We start from the raw sequence: 19426 nt of genomic DNA, 5'->3' as shown, positions 1-19426 counted from the left end.
TAGAAAACATAAATTAAAGTAAAAAATATATAAAAATGAATTCATTTATAAAAATGTATTGTGCTTCTCAGCACAAACTTCCAAAATTAATGTAGGTTATTCATATAATAATTTAATAATTCCCCATGTTCAAAAAGGAGTAGGAAGAAGTTAATTACAAACTTTTCAGGTCCTACCCCTTTCTCTATTTTTTTTTCATTTAGTTAGATACAAAACAATTTGACTCTTCTCTTATGTATAAACAATGAATGAACATCACAAAATGTACAATTTTATATAAAATTGTCAATGAAGAAGAGTCGAGTCTGTATTTACAGTTAAATGATTCTTTTATTGTAGTGTTTAAATGGGATATAATATTTCAGGGTTTCAATCACTAGACAACCACGTTTACATCATTGTTCTTGAGAGGGACTTTGTAAAGTTATTCGGGATCTGTGAGGCCTGAGGTGAGCAAGCATACAGTAAATAAAGCCCAATGATGACTTGAAATCAATCCCTTAATGAAATATTTCCTTCGGTGTGTATTCAACAGAAAACATCGTTAACTGTGCAATCATTTACATTTATACTTAATTCACCCTGATACTCCAGAAGTGTAGATGGAGATGTGAGATTATAAGAGCACCCAAACACACTATTTTTGATGGGTACATCCCTATACACAGCTGATATTTCTAAACTTAAATTGAACCAACGGGAGAACATCTCCATTTTGCTATCAAACCCATTCGATGAAAAAATACTTACACTTCCTGAACGTCTGACTCTCACATCAAAATCACTATGACTTGGCTGAGTCAAGAATATGTCTACAGCACTCAAGAGCGTGCTTAGGGGAACAAGTTCAGCTTTACCAAGAGCAGTGTGGTTTATTGCATAGTCAGCATAGTGGTGACTGATATATGTATAGTTTGAATCAATTTCTAGCAAAGAATACATACGGTCAAGATCTCCCTCCAAGGTCAGCTGGTCACTAATGTCAAACTCAAACTTGGAATATTTAAAATCAATGTACCCATTTCCAGTAGTCTTCAGATTGGATTTCAGACCATCAGCGCTCACAAAGATATTAGCTTGATTATCTATTTCTCCCTTAAGTTCAGTAGCATCTCTGAACGTAGAATTTGTGGTAACTTGGGTTGAAGACTCAATGGAGATGAAGGAAAGAGTCGCATCCAGCTTTAATGTATTCTCAGCATCTCCACGTCCAGCAGCCTCCGAATCTGGACGATCGAAAGTGTACTTGATCTTCAAGTTTGATGTTGCCTTTGGATGGACCTTGGGATCCACAGAAAGTTGATGAGTGGCATCAATAGTGAAGCTTGTCAGATTAATTTTAGCAACTGTGTCCACAGACAACACAGCATCATAGATGTCTTCCAGAGTCAAGGTACTCTCTTGATGACCGCCAATGTGGGCATTCTCCAAAGACAAACAAGAAACCAGTTTCAATCCACTTTCTCTGGTCAGGCCAGTGGTTCCATTAAGCTTCGCCTTCAATCCCTGAAACATGGAGGCAGTCGTGGCACTTACACCAATCCAGTAATCCTTCGGGTAAACACCTGCATTAGCATTGAGGTTAAAAATAGAGGACTTGAAAGACACCTCAGAGACTAGATTACCCAATGAAGGGACAATAGGAGCAAACCAGCTCTTCTGGTAGACAAGTTTGGCACTTAGATCAACAGGCTGGTCATTTGTGGTGAAGTCATCCCATCGGCCAGTATTATCATTCAAATTCAGCTCTCGAGTTGCTGAAATCTTGAAAATGGCCGGCACAAACATTTCTGCAGCTTTCAAGTACCCGAAGCTGGCCAAACTATTCACAACAGCGTAAAAACCCATCTCAGCTTTGCCATTGCTGGCTGTGAAGTTATGTCTGTAGTTGTAATCGTCTAAATATGCGACTAACACGCTGCGGATTTCTTGTATGTCAGAGTTGAAGGCAACAGTGAAGTCTTTCTGGACATCAACATTGGCTAAAAATGACTCGAAGAGGTTGATCTTAGCAATACCCCTGTTTTGAAAGTCAATAGTAACCTTACTAGGACAAGTCATGATGTTGGCGGCATTGGAGAGGACACCGCTCACAGCTCCGATGACCGATGTGACGTGGGATGCCTTGATTTCCACCGTCATATCGCCCAATCTAGCCTTCCCAGATGCAACCAGCAAACTGTTCTTGATAAATGGAGACTCGGTATCAACACTAGCATTGAATTCAAGGTAGCTTAGAGCGACAGCATTAGCATTCGCTTTCATTTTCATCTTGATCTGCAGAGTATCGCTATCAGTGTGGCCAGTTAAAGACAGCTTGGCGGCGCCAATGCCCACGTTCAAATGCAAGTCACTCTTATGGGTGGCTTCCTCGGAGAAGTCTCGAAGGGCAAATCTGCCGGTTCCTTTATTTTTAAGTGTTAGTGTGAATGCAGCTTCATCTTGGCGAGCTACAGCCTTCTGATTTAGGATAACGTCACCAAGAAGTGAGTGCGAGGGGATGCTCAGCTTGTTTTTGAATGAAGTTTCAAGGAAGAAAGTATTGTTAGAGGTAGACCCATTCAGAGTCAACGACGCCCGTTGGTCTACAGTCAAATCAATGTGCGTTAACTTGAAAGTTTGAGATAGTATTACAGGACTCGACTCGGGGATCGATATCTGTACGGTGGATTCTAGATCATAACTCAGGGCGTTGAGGTTTGCAGAGGTTCCTTTAGAGTTAATGCAAGCTGTGAAGGAAGAGGCGTTCTTGAACTCTGCAGAGGTTCTGGCGTTGTAGAGAGGGGTTTGGATTGTGAATTCACCGTACAGTTTTCCGAAAGATGGCACTAGGAGAGACGTCGAAATTGCAGGAATCTGCTTGTTCTCATTGGCAGGATTGAAGATTTCATTCAGCTTTGAGGAAGCTTGGGTGTTGATCAAGCTTAGAATACTTTTTAAGTCCTCAACGATGGAAAATACCAATACCTTGATGTACTTCGGTGGGATTTCAACAACTTTGTCCATATGCATACCCAAATAATCCAATGCCTCACTGAAACCGTTGAACATATCACTCAGTAATTTCTCAAAAGCACCGATCAGACCTTTCAGCTTTAAAGCGTTCTCGCGGTACAGAGTTTTCAGCTGCACAACTCTTCTCTCAAAGTTCAATTTGGACACGAAGTCGCTCACACGACGAGGTATGTTCTCAATCAACTCTCGGTTGATGCATCTCCCAATGCTTGCAAGTGCTACTCGGATGTTTTCAGGGACTCGTGAAAAACTTTCAACGAAAGGCATGCTAATTGATCGCATATCGGTGGTTTTGTCATACTTTAGGAAGCCAGAGATTGCAAAGTCCTGATGAGCAGAGTTGGCAGTGTTGAACAAGTTGGTGCGCACTTTTCCAGACCCTTCCAGTCCAAGTCGTGCCGGACTGTTATAAGCGCTGATCTCCTGTTTAATGGTGTAGTCGTTCACTTCAGCCTTCATTGCCACTTTAATCTTTTGTTCGGAGGGGATAAGCAAAGTGTCAGACTTGCTTTCAAATAGTGATTTAATTTTGACATCATTGTTTAGGTCAAGGCTGGTTGAGATTTTGCATTCATGAGAGTGAGCTAAGGATTGTGGGTCTGCTTTTAGAAAGACTTTAGCGGTAAAATCATGCTCTGTATATACACAAGGGAAGTTTGTGTAATCCTCACCATTAACACTGGCATTAAAATTTAAACTGAATGGAATAGATGTCCCATCACTAGTGGTGTCAAAATTAAATGATCTGGAGTTGAAACGTATGTGATTTTTGACTTTGCCAGAAAGTCCAGCAATCTCTAGCTCAGTGTTGTGGTCAATGTGACTTCCCATGATTTCTCCGATGGTTTTGCATTGAGCAGTGGCCGTTTCGTTTTTGTAGGTGATCTCGAAGGTGTGTTTAAGCTCCTGCAGACTCAGGAGGCTTTGCAGTGAGGTTGTGCCATTGGTTCTCAGGCCATTTTCATTGAGGTTCAGAATGGCTTTGTGGACAGCTTGGTGTCCAATGAGTTTAACAGAGGCGTCACTGTGAATAGCTAGACCATTGATGTCCAGTGCTCCTGTGATCAGGGAATGGATACGTTCTTCAATGCCGTAAGTTGAGGTCTCAATCTTAATGCTAACGGCTTCAACGCCAGCTCTGGTCTCAACCACGTTTTGAATCTTCAAACCAAGAAGCTTTGCTTTGGTATGAGAACTTAGATCAAGCCGGGATTCCTTGAAGGTTATTTTTGCAATGTTTAGCAATGTTACAAGGTTGTCATATGCAGTGTTGTTGGACAGAATTATCAGCTCTCCATTGGCAAAGGCTACAGCAAAGGAGTTGTGAGCCTGAAGAAGTTTTGAATCTACTTTCAGTGAAGAATTCATCTTTGCCTCTCGTTTGAATGGGAGGAGTGAGACTGATTGCAAAAGGTTTCCTGAACCACGGACTGAACCGGCCTTGAAGAATCCTTCCAGGTTTCCATCTCCAGAGATCTCCTCGGCATCAACGCCAAACTGTCCAGTGTGCTCCAATGAAATTTGCGCTCCAACATGGCTAGTTACTTCAAGCTTGCTTTTGGATTTCACAATGAGTTTTTCGGCAAAGTCCACTTCCCCCTCAACACCAATCGTGGCATCGATAATCTCGTGGTGAAGCACGGCCTTTACGTTCACCTTGAGAGGATCGCCAGGTGTGGTCTCAACTAGAGCAGATCCTGTGAAATAAATCAATCAATCAATAAGCAACCATCCAAAACAAGTGCATGTGGTACTTCAATTATAGGTTTACCTTCGACCTTTAGGGAGAGGAGGTCAACAGGACTTGTGCCAGTGACTTCAAACTTAGCAGAATAACTTTCGACAGGATCTCTGGCTGCATACACAGCTGCGTCTAAGATGTAATAGTTGCTGTTTAGTTTTCCGGACAACTCTACCAATCCGAGAGTTGGGACAGACAGCGACACGCTCCTAGGAATGAAGACCTCTGGAAGGTCAATGCTAGCAGATTCAAACTCCAGACCAAGATGAGGTACAATCAGGTTTGGTGTGGAGAGGGTTGTGGGGAAGTTCAGATCCCTAGTGGATTTTCCACCCAAGGGCAAGGGAAGAGTGATGGTGTAGTAATGCTGGCCAAAGTGGTGTTTAACAGCAGCCTCTCTGTTTTACAAAGCATGTGTTAATTTGAACTGGTCACTGTGAAATTAATTGAAATACTGTTGAACGTTTACTCACACATTTAGGAACAAGCTTTCAGGAAGAGTGATCACCGGCTCGGTGTGGACTCCCAAAATCTGCGTACGTGTAAAAAATAAGGAAATAAACGTCAGTCGTTATTTACCCGCCCTGGTGTTGTTCTAATGCAGTATGCTGTTCTGTCTTTTTTAGACCATCTCACCAACCTCAAACTTTCATAGAAAAATGCACAGTATCACAGAATGGTCCGATGCATCACATGTCATATATTCCAAGTGTTCTGGGGTTTACGATAGTGCTTGGTGGAAAAGAAACTACAATTTAATGTATTATTTAACGAAAATCCTTACCTTGGCTGCTTATCCTCTATGCGCTCTTTAGCGACTCAAAGTCGCGAGAAATCAAGCAACATGAAATACAATCCACACTCTTAGAAGAAAAGGTTCTATAAAGAATTTTAAAAGGTTCTATCAGCGCTACGTATTTGGAACCCCTAAAAGGTTCTATACACTCTTAAAAACAGGGTTCCTCTGGGTTCTATATAGAACCCTGGGGTTCGATACTTGGCCAATAGAACCTTTTGCGCCGACGCCACAGTTACGTCACGGCGCTAGCTGGAGGCAAAACAAAGTGAAAACTGGAGGCGGCCAATACAAACCAGCACAGATTCGGCTACATAATAAGGAGCTTAAATAATTGTTACTATTATTAAATGTCATCTTGTTGTGTTGTTTGGTGCAAGAATTGATGAAAAATGAATATGCTGTATCTGGAACTTTTATTTCTAGAAAATATTCACATCATTAAAATCGCACTGTAATGTCACTCTTTACATTGTCGTGGTCTCGGCGCTGGCTCGGCAGAACTGCGGATCGTACACACAAGTCTTGTACAGGACCTTACAGGCATCTAAAGATTTATATGCCCTCATGTTTCTATTTACGATCGGCTTCTCTATAAGGTAGGAGTAGAAGTCAGACCACTCAACAGAGGTAACGTAACGTACGTTAATCCTGTCAGATCGTCCATCATTGAGTGAGCGTGTAGGCGGCTACGGGTCGGCCAATCTGGTTCCGTCCATTAAAAATAACTTTTGGAAATAACAATCGCGGTCCTGGACACTGAGTGACCTTACGCATTAAGATAATATCGGATTTTCTCCAGTCATTGTTAAAAAACAAGCTAACAATCCTTGCTAACTAGCGTTAGTGAAGCGGCCAGAGGGATCTTTCTGCCTCCACCTAAGCTCCGCCCACAAAAAAACGTCACCGTGTTTACCAACTGTAAAAGGGTCTATAGAACCTTTTACCAAAAAAAATGTTCTATATAGAACCATTTTGGAGTTCCATATATGAAGCGGGGGATGGAACCATTTCTGGTTCTAAATAGAACCATTTCTTCTAAGAGTGACGTACTTTTTTGTGTTTGTCGTAAAAAAAAATGATTGCGTTCACATCAATATTTGATTCAGTGATGAAAGTACTTGGATACTTTTTGGAATTTATAGGTGATGTGTTTTAGGATGTGTTTTAATTCATTTTCATTTCTCACAACTTGTGGCCAAGGTCAGGATTTTTGATAAATAATACATTGAATTTCGTTTTTTTTTTTTTTTTTTTTTTACCAAACCCTATCGTAAACCCCCAGAACACTTCGAATATGTCGTGTCACGAGGGATCATTCTGTGATGCTTTTGCTTCTTTAAAAAGCTCACTATTCACTGCCATTATATGGACAAGAGCAAACACTTAATTTAAAAAAAATAAAATGTTCTCCTTTTGTGGTCCGAAAAAGAAAGAAGGGTATATGGCATTATTAGAACGAGTCGACGTCAGGGTGAGTAAATTACTTAATTTTTTAGTCCATTTTAGGGTGAGCAAAGTTTAATAGGTTTTTGTCTTGTTTCCAGTCCAAATATCAAACATTTCTTAAATCAAGATTTAAAAATTACATAATATATTAAGTTTTGTTTTCTGGGGAAAGTTAAGTTTTTGCTTAAAACAAAATTCAATTTTAACTTAATTTTGATCACTTCCCCTGGAAAACAGGACAATCTTATGTCATTTTACTCATCTAGTGAATGGTTCTTGATTTAAGAATTTTTAGATATTTGGACTGGAAACAGGTCCAAAATACTAAGTAAGAAAAGCATTTTTTGCAGTGTTTCTTTGGGTATTCTCAAAATCTGATGAACATATATTGAGAGAAGTTCTTACCGCAACTGCCTTTGCCAGAACATCGCGGACCTTCAGCTCATTCAGGCCAATCTGGCGATCGAGAAGGTTGTTGGGAATGATTCTTTGAATCTCAGATCTGACATCAGACTTAAATTCAGCCTCAATCTTTTCATTCTCTGAGAATATATTTTGAGAGAGATAATTCACTAGAATGATACCGTCATGGTCATATATTTCCTTATTTGAATGGCAAACTGAGATTGAAGTTTATTGTGGTTATCTAAATTTGATCTGATAACGCGACAGGCCATTTGTACTGGACATGTACCATATTTCAGGATGAGTGTTTGAACAGAAGTCGTCTCTGGGAGTTTTAGGTCACTCTCGATTTCCAAAGTCAACTTCTCTCCACGCTTCAGTTTTGCAGAAACTTTAGAATCAAGCTGAAGAGAATCGATAAGCAACTCTGCAGAGATGCTGTACTGCTGTCTGTTTAATATCACTACAGTTCTGGCCTCATGGGATGTCCCTGTCAGTGAGCAAAAGACAAATGATGGTACATTTAAATTATCTTTAATATTGTGTATTTTGTTAAGTCGTCTAACCTTCAGCCTTCAGGCTAAACGTGACTTTGTCTGCCTCATCTTCGTAGGCGTAGCTGATGGTGGCAATATACTCTGTGACCTCTTCAGATGGATGGAGCTCAACAGCAAATCTAAACGCAGACGAATGTGGATGAAATGTTTGAGAAAAAGGAATATTTCGATATTAGTATATAGATGATTTTCACTTACTTGCTGTCACCAGTGAGAGGAAAGTAAGGGGCAACATCAGGATACTTCAGGACTGTACAGTACTTCAGTCCAGGGAAAAACGCAGTGCATTTATTCATATTAATAAACTCGCCCTTGGCAGGAATGGGCGTAGCCTTGGCACCAACAACAGACACCAGAGAATTGCTATAGATGGGGCAAAATAACAGCATTTAATGTATGTAACATTTTTTAGTGCTATATGATTAATCATATTTTTTTATTTGATCACAATTTTAATTAAAGGAACCGTATGTAAGATTGTGGCAAAAAAAAAAAAAGTTTTTTAATGGTGCAAAATAAGAATAAACCAGCTAAAGTTGATAAAAGCTTCCATATCGTTGCAACATCAAACTCTTGAGTCAGTCTGAATACTAAGGCCTGTTGCCATGAGAAATCCAAAATGCGTTTTAAAGAAAAAACAATCCATAATAGCCAAAACCTCCACCATTATATTTGCAGGATGACTCATAAAACAAAGGCCGAATTCTGAACGGCAGAAATAGTACTAGTAAACTATTCTGAATTAAGCTCAATATGTGCATTCTTTGTGGGCCAGTTGTTCAAAGGTAAGCTGATCGAATTTTGGTTATCGGATTGGATCAAATCTTGAAAATGGGTTGTTCAAAAGGAATCTGAAATCAGATTAGATCAGGGAATCCAATCCTAGTTTTAATCTGGATCAAACCTTCAGTTTGTGTTGTTCAAAACTTAAAAACCAAAAAAAACAGGATTATCCTGATCCCAACAGGGGGTCGGATTTCAAGGTGGATTTCAGGAAGAAAATGTAGTAAAACTTTAAAATTGGTCAGATAATACATTTGTATCATTTACAGTAGTGTACATTCTTTTATTTATATTTTGCACTTGACTTGTGTAACCATTGTAACAGTGATAAAGTAGACATAGGCTAACAATTAAGCTATTCAGTATAGTAAAGTAAAAATATAATAAAAATTATCGTGTCCCCATTTGTGTTTTGTCTCAAAATAAGAAACACTTACAGTGACCCCAAGTTGGCTCTTCTACCTGTTCTTTAGCTAGTAGCCCACATTGTGATATGTTGTCCCATTTAGAGCACTGGTAATCGGGATTTGGTAATCTTGAAAACTGTATATCTGGATCAGGGTGATCCAGTCCAATGTTGCTTTGAACAACCGGCATGAAAGTAAGAAGGGTAGGAAAAAATGGGATTTCCAAATCTGGATCATTTTGATTCAGATTAAATGTTTTGAACAACTGGCCCTGTATGTTCAAAAAGGGTGGAATAACAAGGACAATTGAATTGCATAAACTCCACACTCATGCAAGTCTGGAGAATCATGATTGTTAATGAAAAGGGAGGGATTATCGTTAATTAGCCAAAATTGTTAGAGTACAAAAAACCAAAGGGCAGCATCTCAGCAGTGTGACTAGCTGTTGGACAATGGCAGGACATTGGTGTGTTGTTCAGTCTCTGGCACTTTGTGTTTGGTTCTGTGTTTTCTGTCATGCTGTTCCAAAGTGGAGTAATCTGAATCAAAGTCCTCAAGCTCTGATGTTCCAGCAAACTGACCAGCGGGTTCAACAGCAAGCTAGTCAGCAGTTTCCTCAGTCCGTTCAAGCCAGTCAGCAGTTTCCTCAGTCCGTTCAAGCCAGTCAGCAGTTTCCTCAGTCAGTTCAAGCCAGTCAACAGTTTCCTCAGTCAGTTCAACAACAAGCTAGTCAACAGTTTCCTCAGTCCGTTCAATGGCAAGGTAATCAACAGTATCCTAAGCCAGTTCAACAGCAAGCTAGTCAACAGTTTCCTCAGTCCGTTCAACAAGCTAGTCAACAGTTTCCTCAGTCCGTTCAACAAGCTAGTCAACAGTTTCCTCAGTCAGTTCAAGTTAGTCAACAGTTTCCTCAGCAGTTTCAGCCAGTGGCAAAGGCAGAGCCCGTTGACAAATGTGCTGTAGCTGATTATGAGCAGATCCAGTGTGGACCGCCTGGTATCAGTGGTGCTGAGTGTGCAGCTATTAACTGCTGCTTTAACGGACAGCAGTGTTACTATGGGAAGGCCGGTAAGAGTGTCGAGTCAATGTAAAGGTGTTTCTTGTTAAACCGATCATCCATAACCAGCTCTTGTACCTTGTTCCAGTGACTGTCCAGTGTATAAGAGATGGTCAGTTTGTGGTTGTGGTGGCTAGAGATGTCACTCTGCCTCGTTTGAGCCTGGATTCAGTCCGTCTCCTGGGTGGAAATGATCCAGCTTGCAGTCCTGTGGGATCCACACCTTTCTTTGCTATATACCAGTTCCCCGTCACAGCGTGCGGCACGAGTGTGATGGTGAGTAGCTGCTTGTGGTTTTGTTCTGCATGGCTTCGAATGGATTGGATGCCAACAGTGTTACTATTTGCAGGAGGACAGTGGGTATGTGGTGTATGAGAACAGAATGACCTCCTCGTATGAAGTGGGTGTTGGACCACTTGGCTCCATCACAAGGGACAGCCATTTTGAGTGGGTGATGTATGCTTCAGCTTGTTTGTTAATCCTTGGCAAATGCTACAAGTGCACTGTTTGTTTTCCAGGCTTCTCTTCCAGTGTAGGTACTCTGGTACTTCTGTGGAAGCTCTGGTTGTGGAGGTCAACACTGTTCCTCCACCTCCACCAGTAGCTGCTCCTGGACCCCTCAGGGTGGAGCTTAGACTCGCAAATGGTCAGTGTGTCACCAAAGGCTGTGCAGAAGGTGAGTATTTGACCCAAGTGTGTGTCTGAAGCTCCAGGTTGTAGTGGTTTCTGGTTAAACACTGAGTTCTTCCTCAGGGGACGAGGCGTACACGTCCTACTACAGTGACGCTGATTATCCTGTTACGAAAGTCCTGCGGGAGCCTGTGTATGTTGAGGTTCACGTTTTGGAGAGGACTGACCCCAACATTGTCCTGATGCTGGGACATTGCTGGGCGACGTCAACCCCGAGTCCACTCAGTCTACCCCAATGGGATCTTCTGGTTGATGGGTGAGTAAGGCCAGTCTTTGTCCATCTAGTGTGCTGTAAGGAGTTTCTGATTCCCTCTTTGCCTTTCAGATGCCCTTACCAGGATGATCGTTACCTGACCACATTGGTTCCAGTGACTGGATCGTCTGGTCTTCAGTTCCCGACCCACTACAAGCGCTTTATTGTGAAGATGTTCACATTTGTTGATCCCTCATCACTGGCTCGTCTGCAGGAAACCGTATGCTCCGCAGCCTTACCTCAACCCTTAATATTAGTACTTCTTATTGTGTACTCTATGGCTAAACCTTTTTCCCTCTGTTAGATCTTCATCCACTGTAGTACAGCAGTGTGCCATCCCTCTTCTGGCTCCTGTGAGCAAAGCTGCGCTAGGAAAAGTGAGCGCTCGCTGTAAACCGGCTTGGGAACCATGAGAATTTGGTGTTTAAATGCTCCTCATGCTTCTACCACTTCTCTTACAGGAAGGGACACTCCCATCAAGACTATCTCTAGTGGGCAAACTGTGGTGTCTAGTGGAGAAGTTAACCTGGTCATGTGACTTTAAATCTAATAAACTGGTATTGATTTTCAACGAATTGGCTCTTACATGACTGTTCTTGGCTTTATTTACTGGACCACACTACTGAAGTTCCACTTGTGCTTTAGCAAGGTGGTTCATTCTGATTGGTGCTTGATTTTAGCAAAACCAGCCAAACTTCTGCCCAAGCCATTTCACTAACCTACTTGCCAAACCTGGGTTCCCATGTTTCTGTAAAGCTCAATATTTTATATAGCAGGGTGCAGACTTTCTCACAGATTATTTTGCCAAGGAATAACAAACTGTGGTGTCTAGTGGAGAAGTTAACCTGGTCATGTCAATTTAGATTTAATAACTTGCATGAAACCCAACATTGTCTCTTTGGTATTGATTTTCAAGTTGAGTTGGATCTTTCATGACTTTTTTTTTTTTTTTTTTTTTTGCAGTTTTATTGGGCCACACTACTACAAAAATTGAAAATTTTCCTTTAGCATGGTTCATTCTAAACTGGGCTGCTTAATTTGAATGAAACGAGCCAAGTATCTGCCAAGCCATTTTACTTAACTACTCGAGCTCCAATCATTGACCTGAGCTTATGTATATCTTTTTTTTTTTTTTGGCCAACCATTTAATTCTGCCTAGGAACAAAATGTGTATATGGGTATAATTGTGACTATTTCACAATTCTTTTCTTGCAATTGCCAGTTGCTTGCAATCGCTGATTCTTGCATCTCCCTCTTCTGTGAAGGGCTTTTAAATCCTTTATGCATTGATAATCTAGTTTACTTACGTGATGCTAATGAGTGCCGTTGGTCCATGAGGAGCCGGAATGGACAGCTTGAGCTGGCTGTCAGTCATAGAGGGCCTCGCTGTTACGCCGCTCTCGTGATAGATGTTCGTGTGCATCTCCAGACCACAATGAACATAGTCAGGAAAGTGAGTCCCAATCTCAGTCACAAACTCAATGCCAGCAGACAGGGTCAAAGCAAATTCCCTCTGTGGTGTAGTCATTAATTCATGTTATTACCAGTCAAAAGTTTGGATTAAGATTGTTTTAGCATTTATTTGATTAAAAAAAAAACAGTAAAACATTACAATGTAAAACAGCTGTTTTCTATCTGAATATATAATAACTAATTAGGTGTCAAGCCCTCATTGTAATTTCTATTTTCTTATTCCTTCCGTATGGGAGCCAGATTTGGCACACTTGTAGGGATGGTAAAGAATAGTAATTGGACATATTTTGGAGTCTGTAGGATCAACTCTATAGTGCCACCACCAGTTCAAAAATGTAATTTTGAAATGGTTATAACTTTTGAACCTTTTGTTCTAGAAAAAAAAGACTTGGTCCACCTGATTTCTCTCATTATCCAGATCACATTCAATATCTTACATTAAGACTGCCCATTTTGAAAAGTACAATATTCCTTTTTTTTTTCTCACTACTCCTTTAAATTTTGCTCAATTCTTACAAAAATTGGTTCAGATGATCTTGGGACTGAGCCGCACATAAATGACTGAACAGATCTGTTTTTAAATTAATCTTTGTTCAAAGTTATGATGAAACTTAACGAGGTCGACCCAAAATTGGTTCTGAGGCTTTATCTTGGCTAAACTTTGATAAATCGTAACGAAAAATGGTACTCTTAATTGGGTCCATTGCAAATTTGAGACAAGCGCCATCTACAGGTCATGAGATCTGAAAAATGTTCTCAAAACTTTTAAACAGTTTGTCAGAAAATCATAATCTTTGGTGTCTATGGATTCCTTATGTCATGACAAGATTGGATAAGCCATGTATCCACCATTTGAATTTTTACATAAATTGCAATATCTTTTAAACAATTTGACATCTTCACAAAATTCATCAAGGGTATGTCCTTAGTGTCACACAATCCTTCAGAAATCATTCTAATATGTTGCTCAAGTAATATTTCTGATTATCATCACTGTTCATTCATATTTTTCACAAAAAAATGACTGCTTTCAACATTGATGAAATCAGAAATGTGTCTTGATCATCAGATCCTCATATTAGAGTGATTTCTGAGTAATGATGCAAAAAATTCAGCTTCAATCACTGGAATAAATTACATTGCACAATATATTTACATAGACAACATCTTTTTTATAAATTGAAATAATATTTCACAATTTTTCCTATATTTTTGATCAAATAAATGCAGTTTTCAAAAACATGAACACATCTTAGAGCATAATAGTAGAAACGCAAGATAATCTGTCAATAACACGTGCACGACTGAAGTGTGTTGGACTCACCCTGCCTGGAGTAAAGCTCAATCCTCCTATGACTCCAGGAGTAAAGGTCCCAGACAGAGCCACTCTCAGTGGAAAACCAGCTCCGGTGGGCAGAAAAAACTCATTATCCATGAACATGTAGTGAAGGAAAAGCTCATTGTCGACACTTGAGAGCAGTCTTTTGAGGAACTATATAAAAAGTTGACATGTCAACTGTCTTGTTTGCATTACTAATTACTAATTACTGACAGAGGTGGTTGGTAAAACTGTACTCACGTCAGTGGGGATCATCTTAAGGAGATTGTGAACCATCTTGCCATCTTTTGTGTCAAGATACCCAAGTTCAGCACCCAGAAGCTTGAGGTACACCATTGCTTCAGGAGCATCTTGGGCCTTTAGGTCCTCGATAAGCTTGTTGACGTTATGACTGATTTCATTGACTATGTTTTGAGAAGCCTACCACACACAGAAGAGATTGAGATTGGGATCCAGCTGTGAAGAAATACATCCATTTGCAACTTTCAGTAGATTTAATACCTGTCTCTTCTTCCTATCGTTTCCCATGAACGGCAGCATGTTGTCCAAGACCTCATTGAGTTCGTTGGGCATTTTGTCGGTGGCATATAAGGTGGTCTTCATGATAGTATCTGGGAAGAATCCATCGTCACCGAAGAGAGCCTCCACAATGGGGTCAAAGCCCTTTCCCTCCATGCCAATCTGAAAGCAAGAATCAAAGACATTAGAGCTTCTTGATTACTTAATATCAAACAGATTTCATAGGGCCATAAACAATTAAATGTTGGACTTGTATTGAACTCTGTACCTCAATCAAGTCCATATCAAATCCAAAAGCTTTCAAGGTCATCTCCAACATGACCTCCCTTGGAAGTTCATTAGAAGATTCAAAGATCATGTTTCCCTCTAAAGACCCAAGTCTGTAGTACCGAGAGAGTTCATTTGGTTCCATAAGCATTTCAATTTCATTGCCTTGAAAGGCCTCTCGAACCTTCTGTCTCGAGCTAGGGAGTAAACAAAACAACATTACCTTTTCTTCTGAAAAACAGATTAGGTTCTTCTTCTTCTTCTTCTTAACTTACTCCAGGGTCTCTGGTGCTGTAGAGCTCAAGATGTTGCTGATATGAGAGATGATGAAGCTCTTGACCTGAGGATTTTCCTCAACAAGGAGAGCCGCTGCCAGTTGAGCGAGTTCAGCAGGCGTGGGGTTCTTCATCAAGATGAGATACGCAGCTACACGCTTCTGTACGGACGCGGCTCTGTCCAGAACAGCACGCATGAGCACCTCTCGGCCCTGTAAAAGCCATGAAATGACTATTAGACTAGGGCTGTGATATCACAAAAGAATAGATAAAGCACATGCTGTGATTGACAACCGGTTTCAGAGTGAAGTTTTTTCATATACACACGTTTATTACATGATACAGAGTCTCATTAGCTATTTCTACCCATCTATGAGGATGTGACTGGATAACTGGACTAACCAGAGGACCAATATATATATATATATATATCAATGTCAGTATTTTCCAATATTGTGTGGCCCTATTGTATACGGACTTCAATCTCACCAAGAGTTGTGGATTTATTAAACAGCTCACCTCTTCAGGTACAGGAGTCTGTCTGTAGACCTGGACCGCGGCCTGTTGGACTGCGGCGGAGGCAGCCGGCTGCTTGATGCATTGAATAACAGAAGACTGCAAAGCAGGACGCGCAGCTCCCAATGCAGCCGCCATGTTGCCAATCACCTGTAATAAGACTTTTAGGGTAATCTAACGAGACCAAATGATGTTTGGCCAGACCATCCAGCCGTTATAAGCAAAAACGCAAATCTCCCTTTCTCTTGAACACTAGGTGGTGCAGTGCCACAAATTTGCAAATACCATCGAGTCATGATTATGATGACATGCACCAATTTTCGTCCCAATTTGCTGAGGCATGCAAGAGTTGGAGCCCATAATCCATTTTGGCGTGTCAAATTCATTGTACGGTATGAGTAAGAATTGGTCAAACAAGTATCATTTACAAACTTTTTACTTAAAATGTGTGCACATTACTGTGAAGCAAACTAGTTACCATACATTGCTTGGCAGTGGTAAAGAAAATTACTTTTTGATTGATCCCTTCTTATGGATTTGATGGCAATTAACAGACTAGCAAAAAACAGACGTGAATTTTTATGCTGCGTTCATGTGCTATGGTAATTATGGTAAATACCAAAAGCCGACGTGGAAAATGCACATGAACACCCCCTCATGTGGTATTTTCCACTGGGCAACTCGTAGAATATTTTGATGGGATGAGATAACCTTTGAACTTTTCAAAATGGCGGAGAGCACCGCAAGAGTCGTGAATGGTAAAAATACATATTATTCATGATCTAGAAAGAAATATATAGCATATTATTTACCTTTTGAGTTTTGATAAATCATTTTCTTGCTGTTGCAGATCACTTAAGCAATCTAAAATAGTTTTAGCTAAATAACAGGTCTGGATCTCCATCTTTTTACCACATTACGACAACAAAAGCACTTGAACGCAACACACTGGTAAATACCAGTTCACAAGTGGAAAATATCCTACTTTCCATAGTACGTGAACGCAGCATTATGCAGATAGTGCGAGAAAAATACAGACATTCTGGAATCAGACGGCAATAAAATCACAGTATATTGAAAATACCTTACGTCCCCTTGAGAAGCAATTACCATCCGAATAGGGCTTTAGTTGTAGAGTCTGAAGTTGAATTTATTAGCATGTAGGAATTTGTGTGAACGTACCTTCAAAGAAAGAAAGACGTGTTCCTGGTCCCCTGTGCAATCACCGATCTGTTCAAGGGCGTAATCAGCCACTGCCTGGATCTCACTGGTGACCCCATCCGTCTCAAACAGCCTTGGGTCACACAAAGAAGAAAGATGGACGACAGTCAGTGAGAAAATTGATTTGATGAAAAGTGATTTGTCTTTTCACATGTTTGCTTTGGTCAGACACTATAATCAAGGTCAGAGGCGGACAGAGTACACAACCTTATTACTTGAGTAAAAGTACAGATACCCCTTGCTAAATTTTAATCAAGTATAAGTAAAAGTACTTCAGTCAGATGTCTACTTGAGTAAAAGTACTGAAGCACTTGTTTTTAAAAGTACTTGAGTATCAAGAGTAAGAGTACATTTTCTAAATATTGCATTACTACTGACACACCGTTTACATTTATGCACAGAAACATCCTTGGAGTTATGAAAAATGTTAAAGTTAATACCTTGGAGAATTTAAAAGGAATTGAAAGTAAAATCAAGTCATATTCATCTTTTTACCATGTTGCTTCCCAGATAGCAAACTGACATTGAATCAACGTGGAAATATGACATCGAAACAACGTTGATCTGACATTGTTTTGCTCATCGAATTAACGTTGAACCAACGTCAGACGCGTCATTCTTTCAAAACTAACGGAAAATCAACTTGAAATCAACGCGTTGTTTCAACGTTATGAAAGCAAACCAATTTTCGATTTTCATTTAGCTTTGAAGAATGCCGCGTCTGACGTTGGTTCAACGTTAATTCGATGAGCAAAATCAACGTTGTTTCGATGTCATGAGAGACGTCGTTTCCATGTTGATTCAATGTCAGTTTGCTATCTGGGTTTGTTTATCATTTAATATAATTTCAGAAAATTCAGAAAATTGAATAGTCTGGCGAGGTGGGGCCACGCGCTGGCACATTCCTGGGATGGATCTTTATCCATGGTTTCGTCCATGGTTTGGTCTCTTATCTACGTAAATCTGACCTTGGAGTTGACTTTGGTGGAAAGCTGAAGGTGATTGCTGATAGGCTGTCCCAATCAGTGGCACCTGCACAATCCAATCACGTTTGAGAGGGAACAATTTGAGGGTTTCCGAGATTTTTCTAATTGCCATTTTTTTTACGTTTTTTTTAGAAGAACTTACTTTTTACTCACGCTTATGGATAGAAATGTATTGGAGTAAAGAGTACACTATTTCCCTCTCGAATGTACTTGAGTAAAGTCATGAGTACTCCCCAAAAATGATACTCGAGTAAATTACAGATCCCTCAAAATTGTACTTAAAGTACTGTACTCAAGTAAGTAAATGTACTCCAATACTGTCCGGCTCTGATCAAGGTAAACATTACCACTCAAAACTTTAGAATAATAACATTGTGCATGCATTCCCTTGGAAGCGAACCCAAGATCTTGGCCAATCCTTAACTGTTTGAACTACAGAAATTTGTAAAATTCATCTCATATGTTAGTTGACGCTTTACTTTCACCTAGGAATACATTTCTACAGCTGTCCCTCACCTTCTCACAGCATTGCTGAGAGCGTAGTAGATGGGTTTGCTTGGCTTGAACTTTGCCATCGCCAACATTTCCTTGACAAGGACGCGGGAGGACCGGGGTATCATTCCCATGGCATACACAGCAGCGTCAATCTCACCCGAGACCTTGTCAAAGGTCCTGAATATCTGCATGACAGCACTGCAGCATTCTGGGGTACCGCACTGCAGCAAAGCCTGGTACGTGACAGACTGAGAGATTTCCAATGCCTCGGGAACAACGGCCGCCAAAGTTTCAGCTTCCATCTTGCGGATCACGGCTACGAGCTTGTGGGCCAAGTGGGCTCGCTTGCGTCCATCGTTGGTTTTGGAAAGTCCAGCAATTTCCCTCAGAACAACAAGAGCGGCTTCTTTATCCTGGATGGGGCTCATGTCCACACTGCTGTCTTGATGGAGGGGTTTCATATTGGCAATGGCCATATCTGGGGGAATAACAGTGCATTTTGCGTTAGTTTGACATGCATGCAAATGATGAACATTCATACCAAAGAGATGTTCTCTTACTGTGGTCAAAGACTGTGTCACTGTACTTAGCGACTCCAAGAAGGGTCAAGGTCTGTTTGCCAGTATTGACCACTCCATATTCTCCCCTGGTTGAGTCAAACATCAGTGCATGAGCATCCAAAATACTTAAAGGGATACTCCACTTTTTTTGGAAATAGGCTCATTTTACAACTCCAAACAGTTGGGTTTCACCGTTTTCGAATCCATTCAGTCAATTTTCTGGTCTCATTGCTGGTCTCATTGACTTCCACAGTAGGAAAAAATGGGACCAGAAACTGTCTGCCCACTGATATTCTTCTAAATATCAGAAAATCGACTGATTGGATTCGAAAACGGTAAAACCCAACTGTTTAACTCTGGGGGAGTTGTAAAATGAGCCTATTTCCAAAAAAAAGTAGAGTATCCCTTTAATGTACATGCATTTAGCAGATGTTTTTTCCAAAGCACTTAAAGTCACCATGAAAGTTAAAATCGACAATTCTAATTTTTTATGGAATGTCACACATCTGTGCACAACATTATTTTGTTAAATTCATGTTCCTCGTGATCTTAAATGAAAACTTCCTAATAATGGTTTTATTTTAGAATATGCACACAATCGCTCATATTCATATGCTTATTA

General features: G+C 40.4%; 2 protein-coding genes across 2 annotated transcripts in view; one reads left to right on the top strand and one right to left on the bottom strand.

Annotated features, from left to right (window-relative positions):
• Nucleotides 1-310: 310 nt before the first annotated feature.
• The window catches only part of apobb.2 (apolipoprotein Bb, tandem duplicate 2), a 28967-nt gene continuing 9851 nt past the window's right edge, over nucleotides 311-19426 (bottom strand). The window contains exons 9-25 of the mRNA XM_039690078.2: nucleotides 18805-18890; nucleotides 18266-18722; nucleotides 16725-16836; nucleotides 15546-15692; nucleotides 15027-15238; nucleotides 14753-14948; nucleotides 14467-14646; nucleotides 14206-14385; nucleotides 13951-14118; nucleotides 12461-12666; nucleotides 8162-8326; nucleotides 7973-8082; nucleotides 7696-7896; nucleotides 7407-7543; nucleotides 5230-5288; nucleotides 4787-5154; nucleotides 311-4712 (exon numbers count right to left, since the gene is read on the bottom strand). Coding sequence (XP_039546012.2) covers nucleotides 529-4712; nucleotides 4787-5154; nucleotides 5230-5288; nucleotides 7407-7543; nucleotides 7696-7896; nucleotides 7973-8082; nucleotides 8162-8326; nucleotides 12461-12666; nucleotides 13951-14118; nucleotides 14206-14385; nucleotides 14467-14646; nucleotides 14753-14948; nucleotides 15027-15238; nucleotides 15546-15692; nucleotides 16725-16836; nucleotides 18266-18722; nucleotides 18805-18890 — 7168 coding nt within the window. The 3' untranslated portion in view covers nucleotides 311-528. The remainder of the gene's footprint in view (nucleotides 4713-4786; nucleotides 5155-5229; nucleotides 5289-7406; nucleotides 7544-7695; nucleotides 7897-7972; nucleotides 8083-8161; nucleotides 8327-12460; nucleotides 12667-13950; nucleotides 14119-14205; nucleotides 14386-14466; nucleotides 14647-14752; nucleotides 14949-15026; nucleotides 15239-15545; nucleotides 15693-16724; nucleotides 16837-18265; nucleotides 18723-18804; nucleotides 18891-19426) is intronic.
• On the top strand, nucleotides 9583-11728 carry LOC120476381 (zona pellucida sperm-binding protein 4-like). Its single transcript, XM_089118973.1, has 8 exons — nucleotides 9583-10221; nucleotides 10299-10486; nucleotides 10560-10657; nucleotides 10729-10886; nucleotides 10964-11156; nucleotides 11226-11373; nucleotides 11458-11530; nucleotides 11615-11728. The coding sequence occupies exons 1-8, from the start codon at nucleotides 9606-9608 to the stop codon at nucleotides 11689-11691; spliced, it is 1551 nt and encodes a 516-aa protein (XP_088975099.1). The 5' UTR covers nucleotides 9583-9605; the 3' UTR covers nucleotides 11692-11728.

Source organism: Pimephales promelas, chromosome 13 (genome assembly GCF_988280905.1).
Source record: "Pimephales promelas chromosome 13, fPimPro1.hap1.1, whole genome shotgun sequence".
Taxonomy (NCBI): domain Eukaryota; kingdom Metazoa; phylum Chordata; class Actinopteri; order Cypriniformes; family Leuciscidae; genus Pimephales; species Pimephales promelas.
Note: the sequence above shows the minus strand (reverse complement) of the source record. Positions and strands in the feature narration are given on the sequence as shown.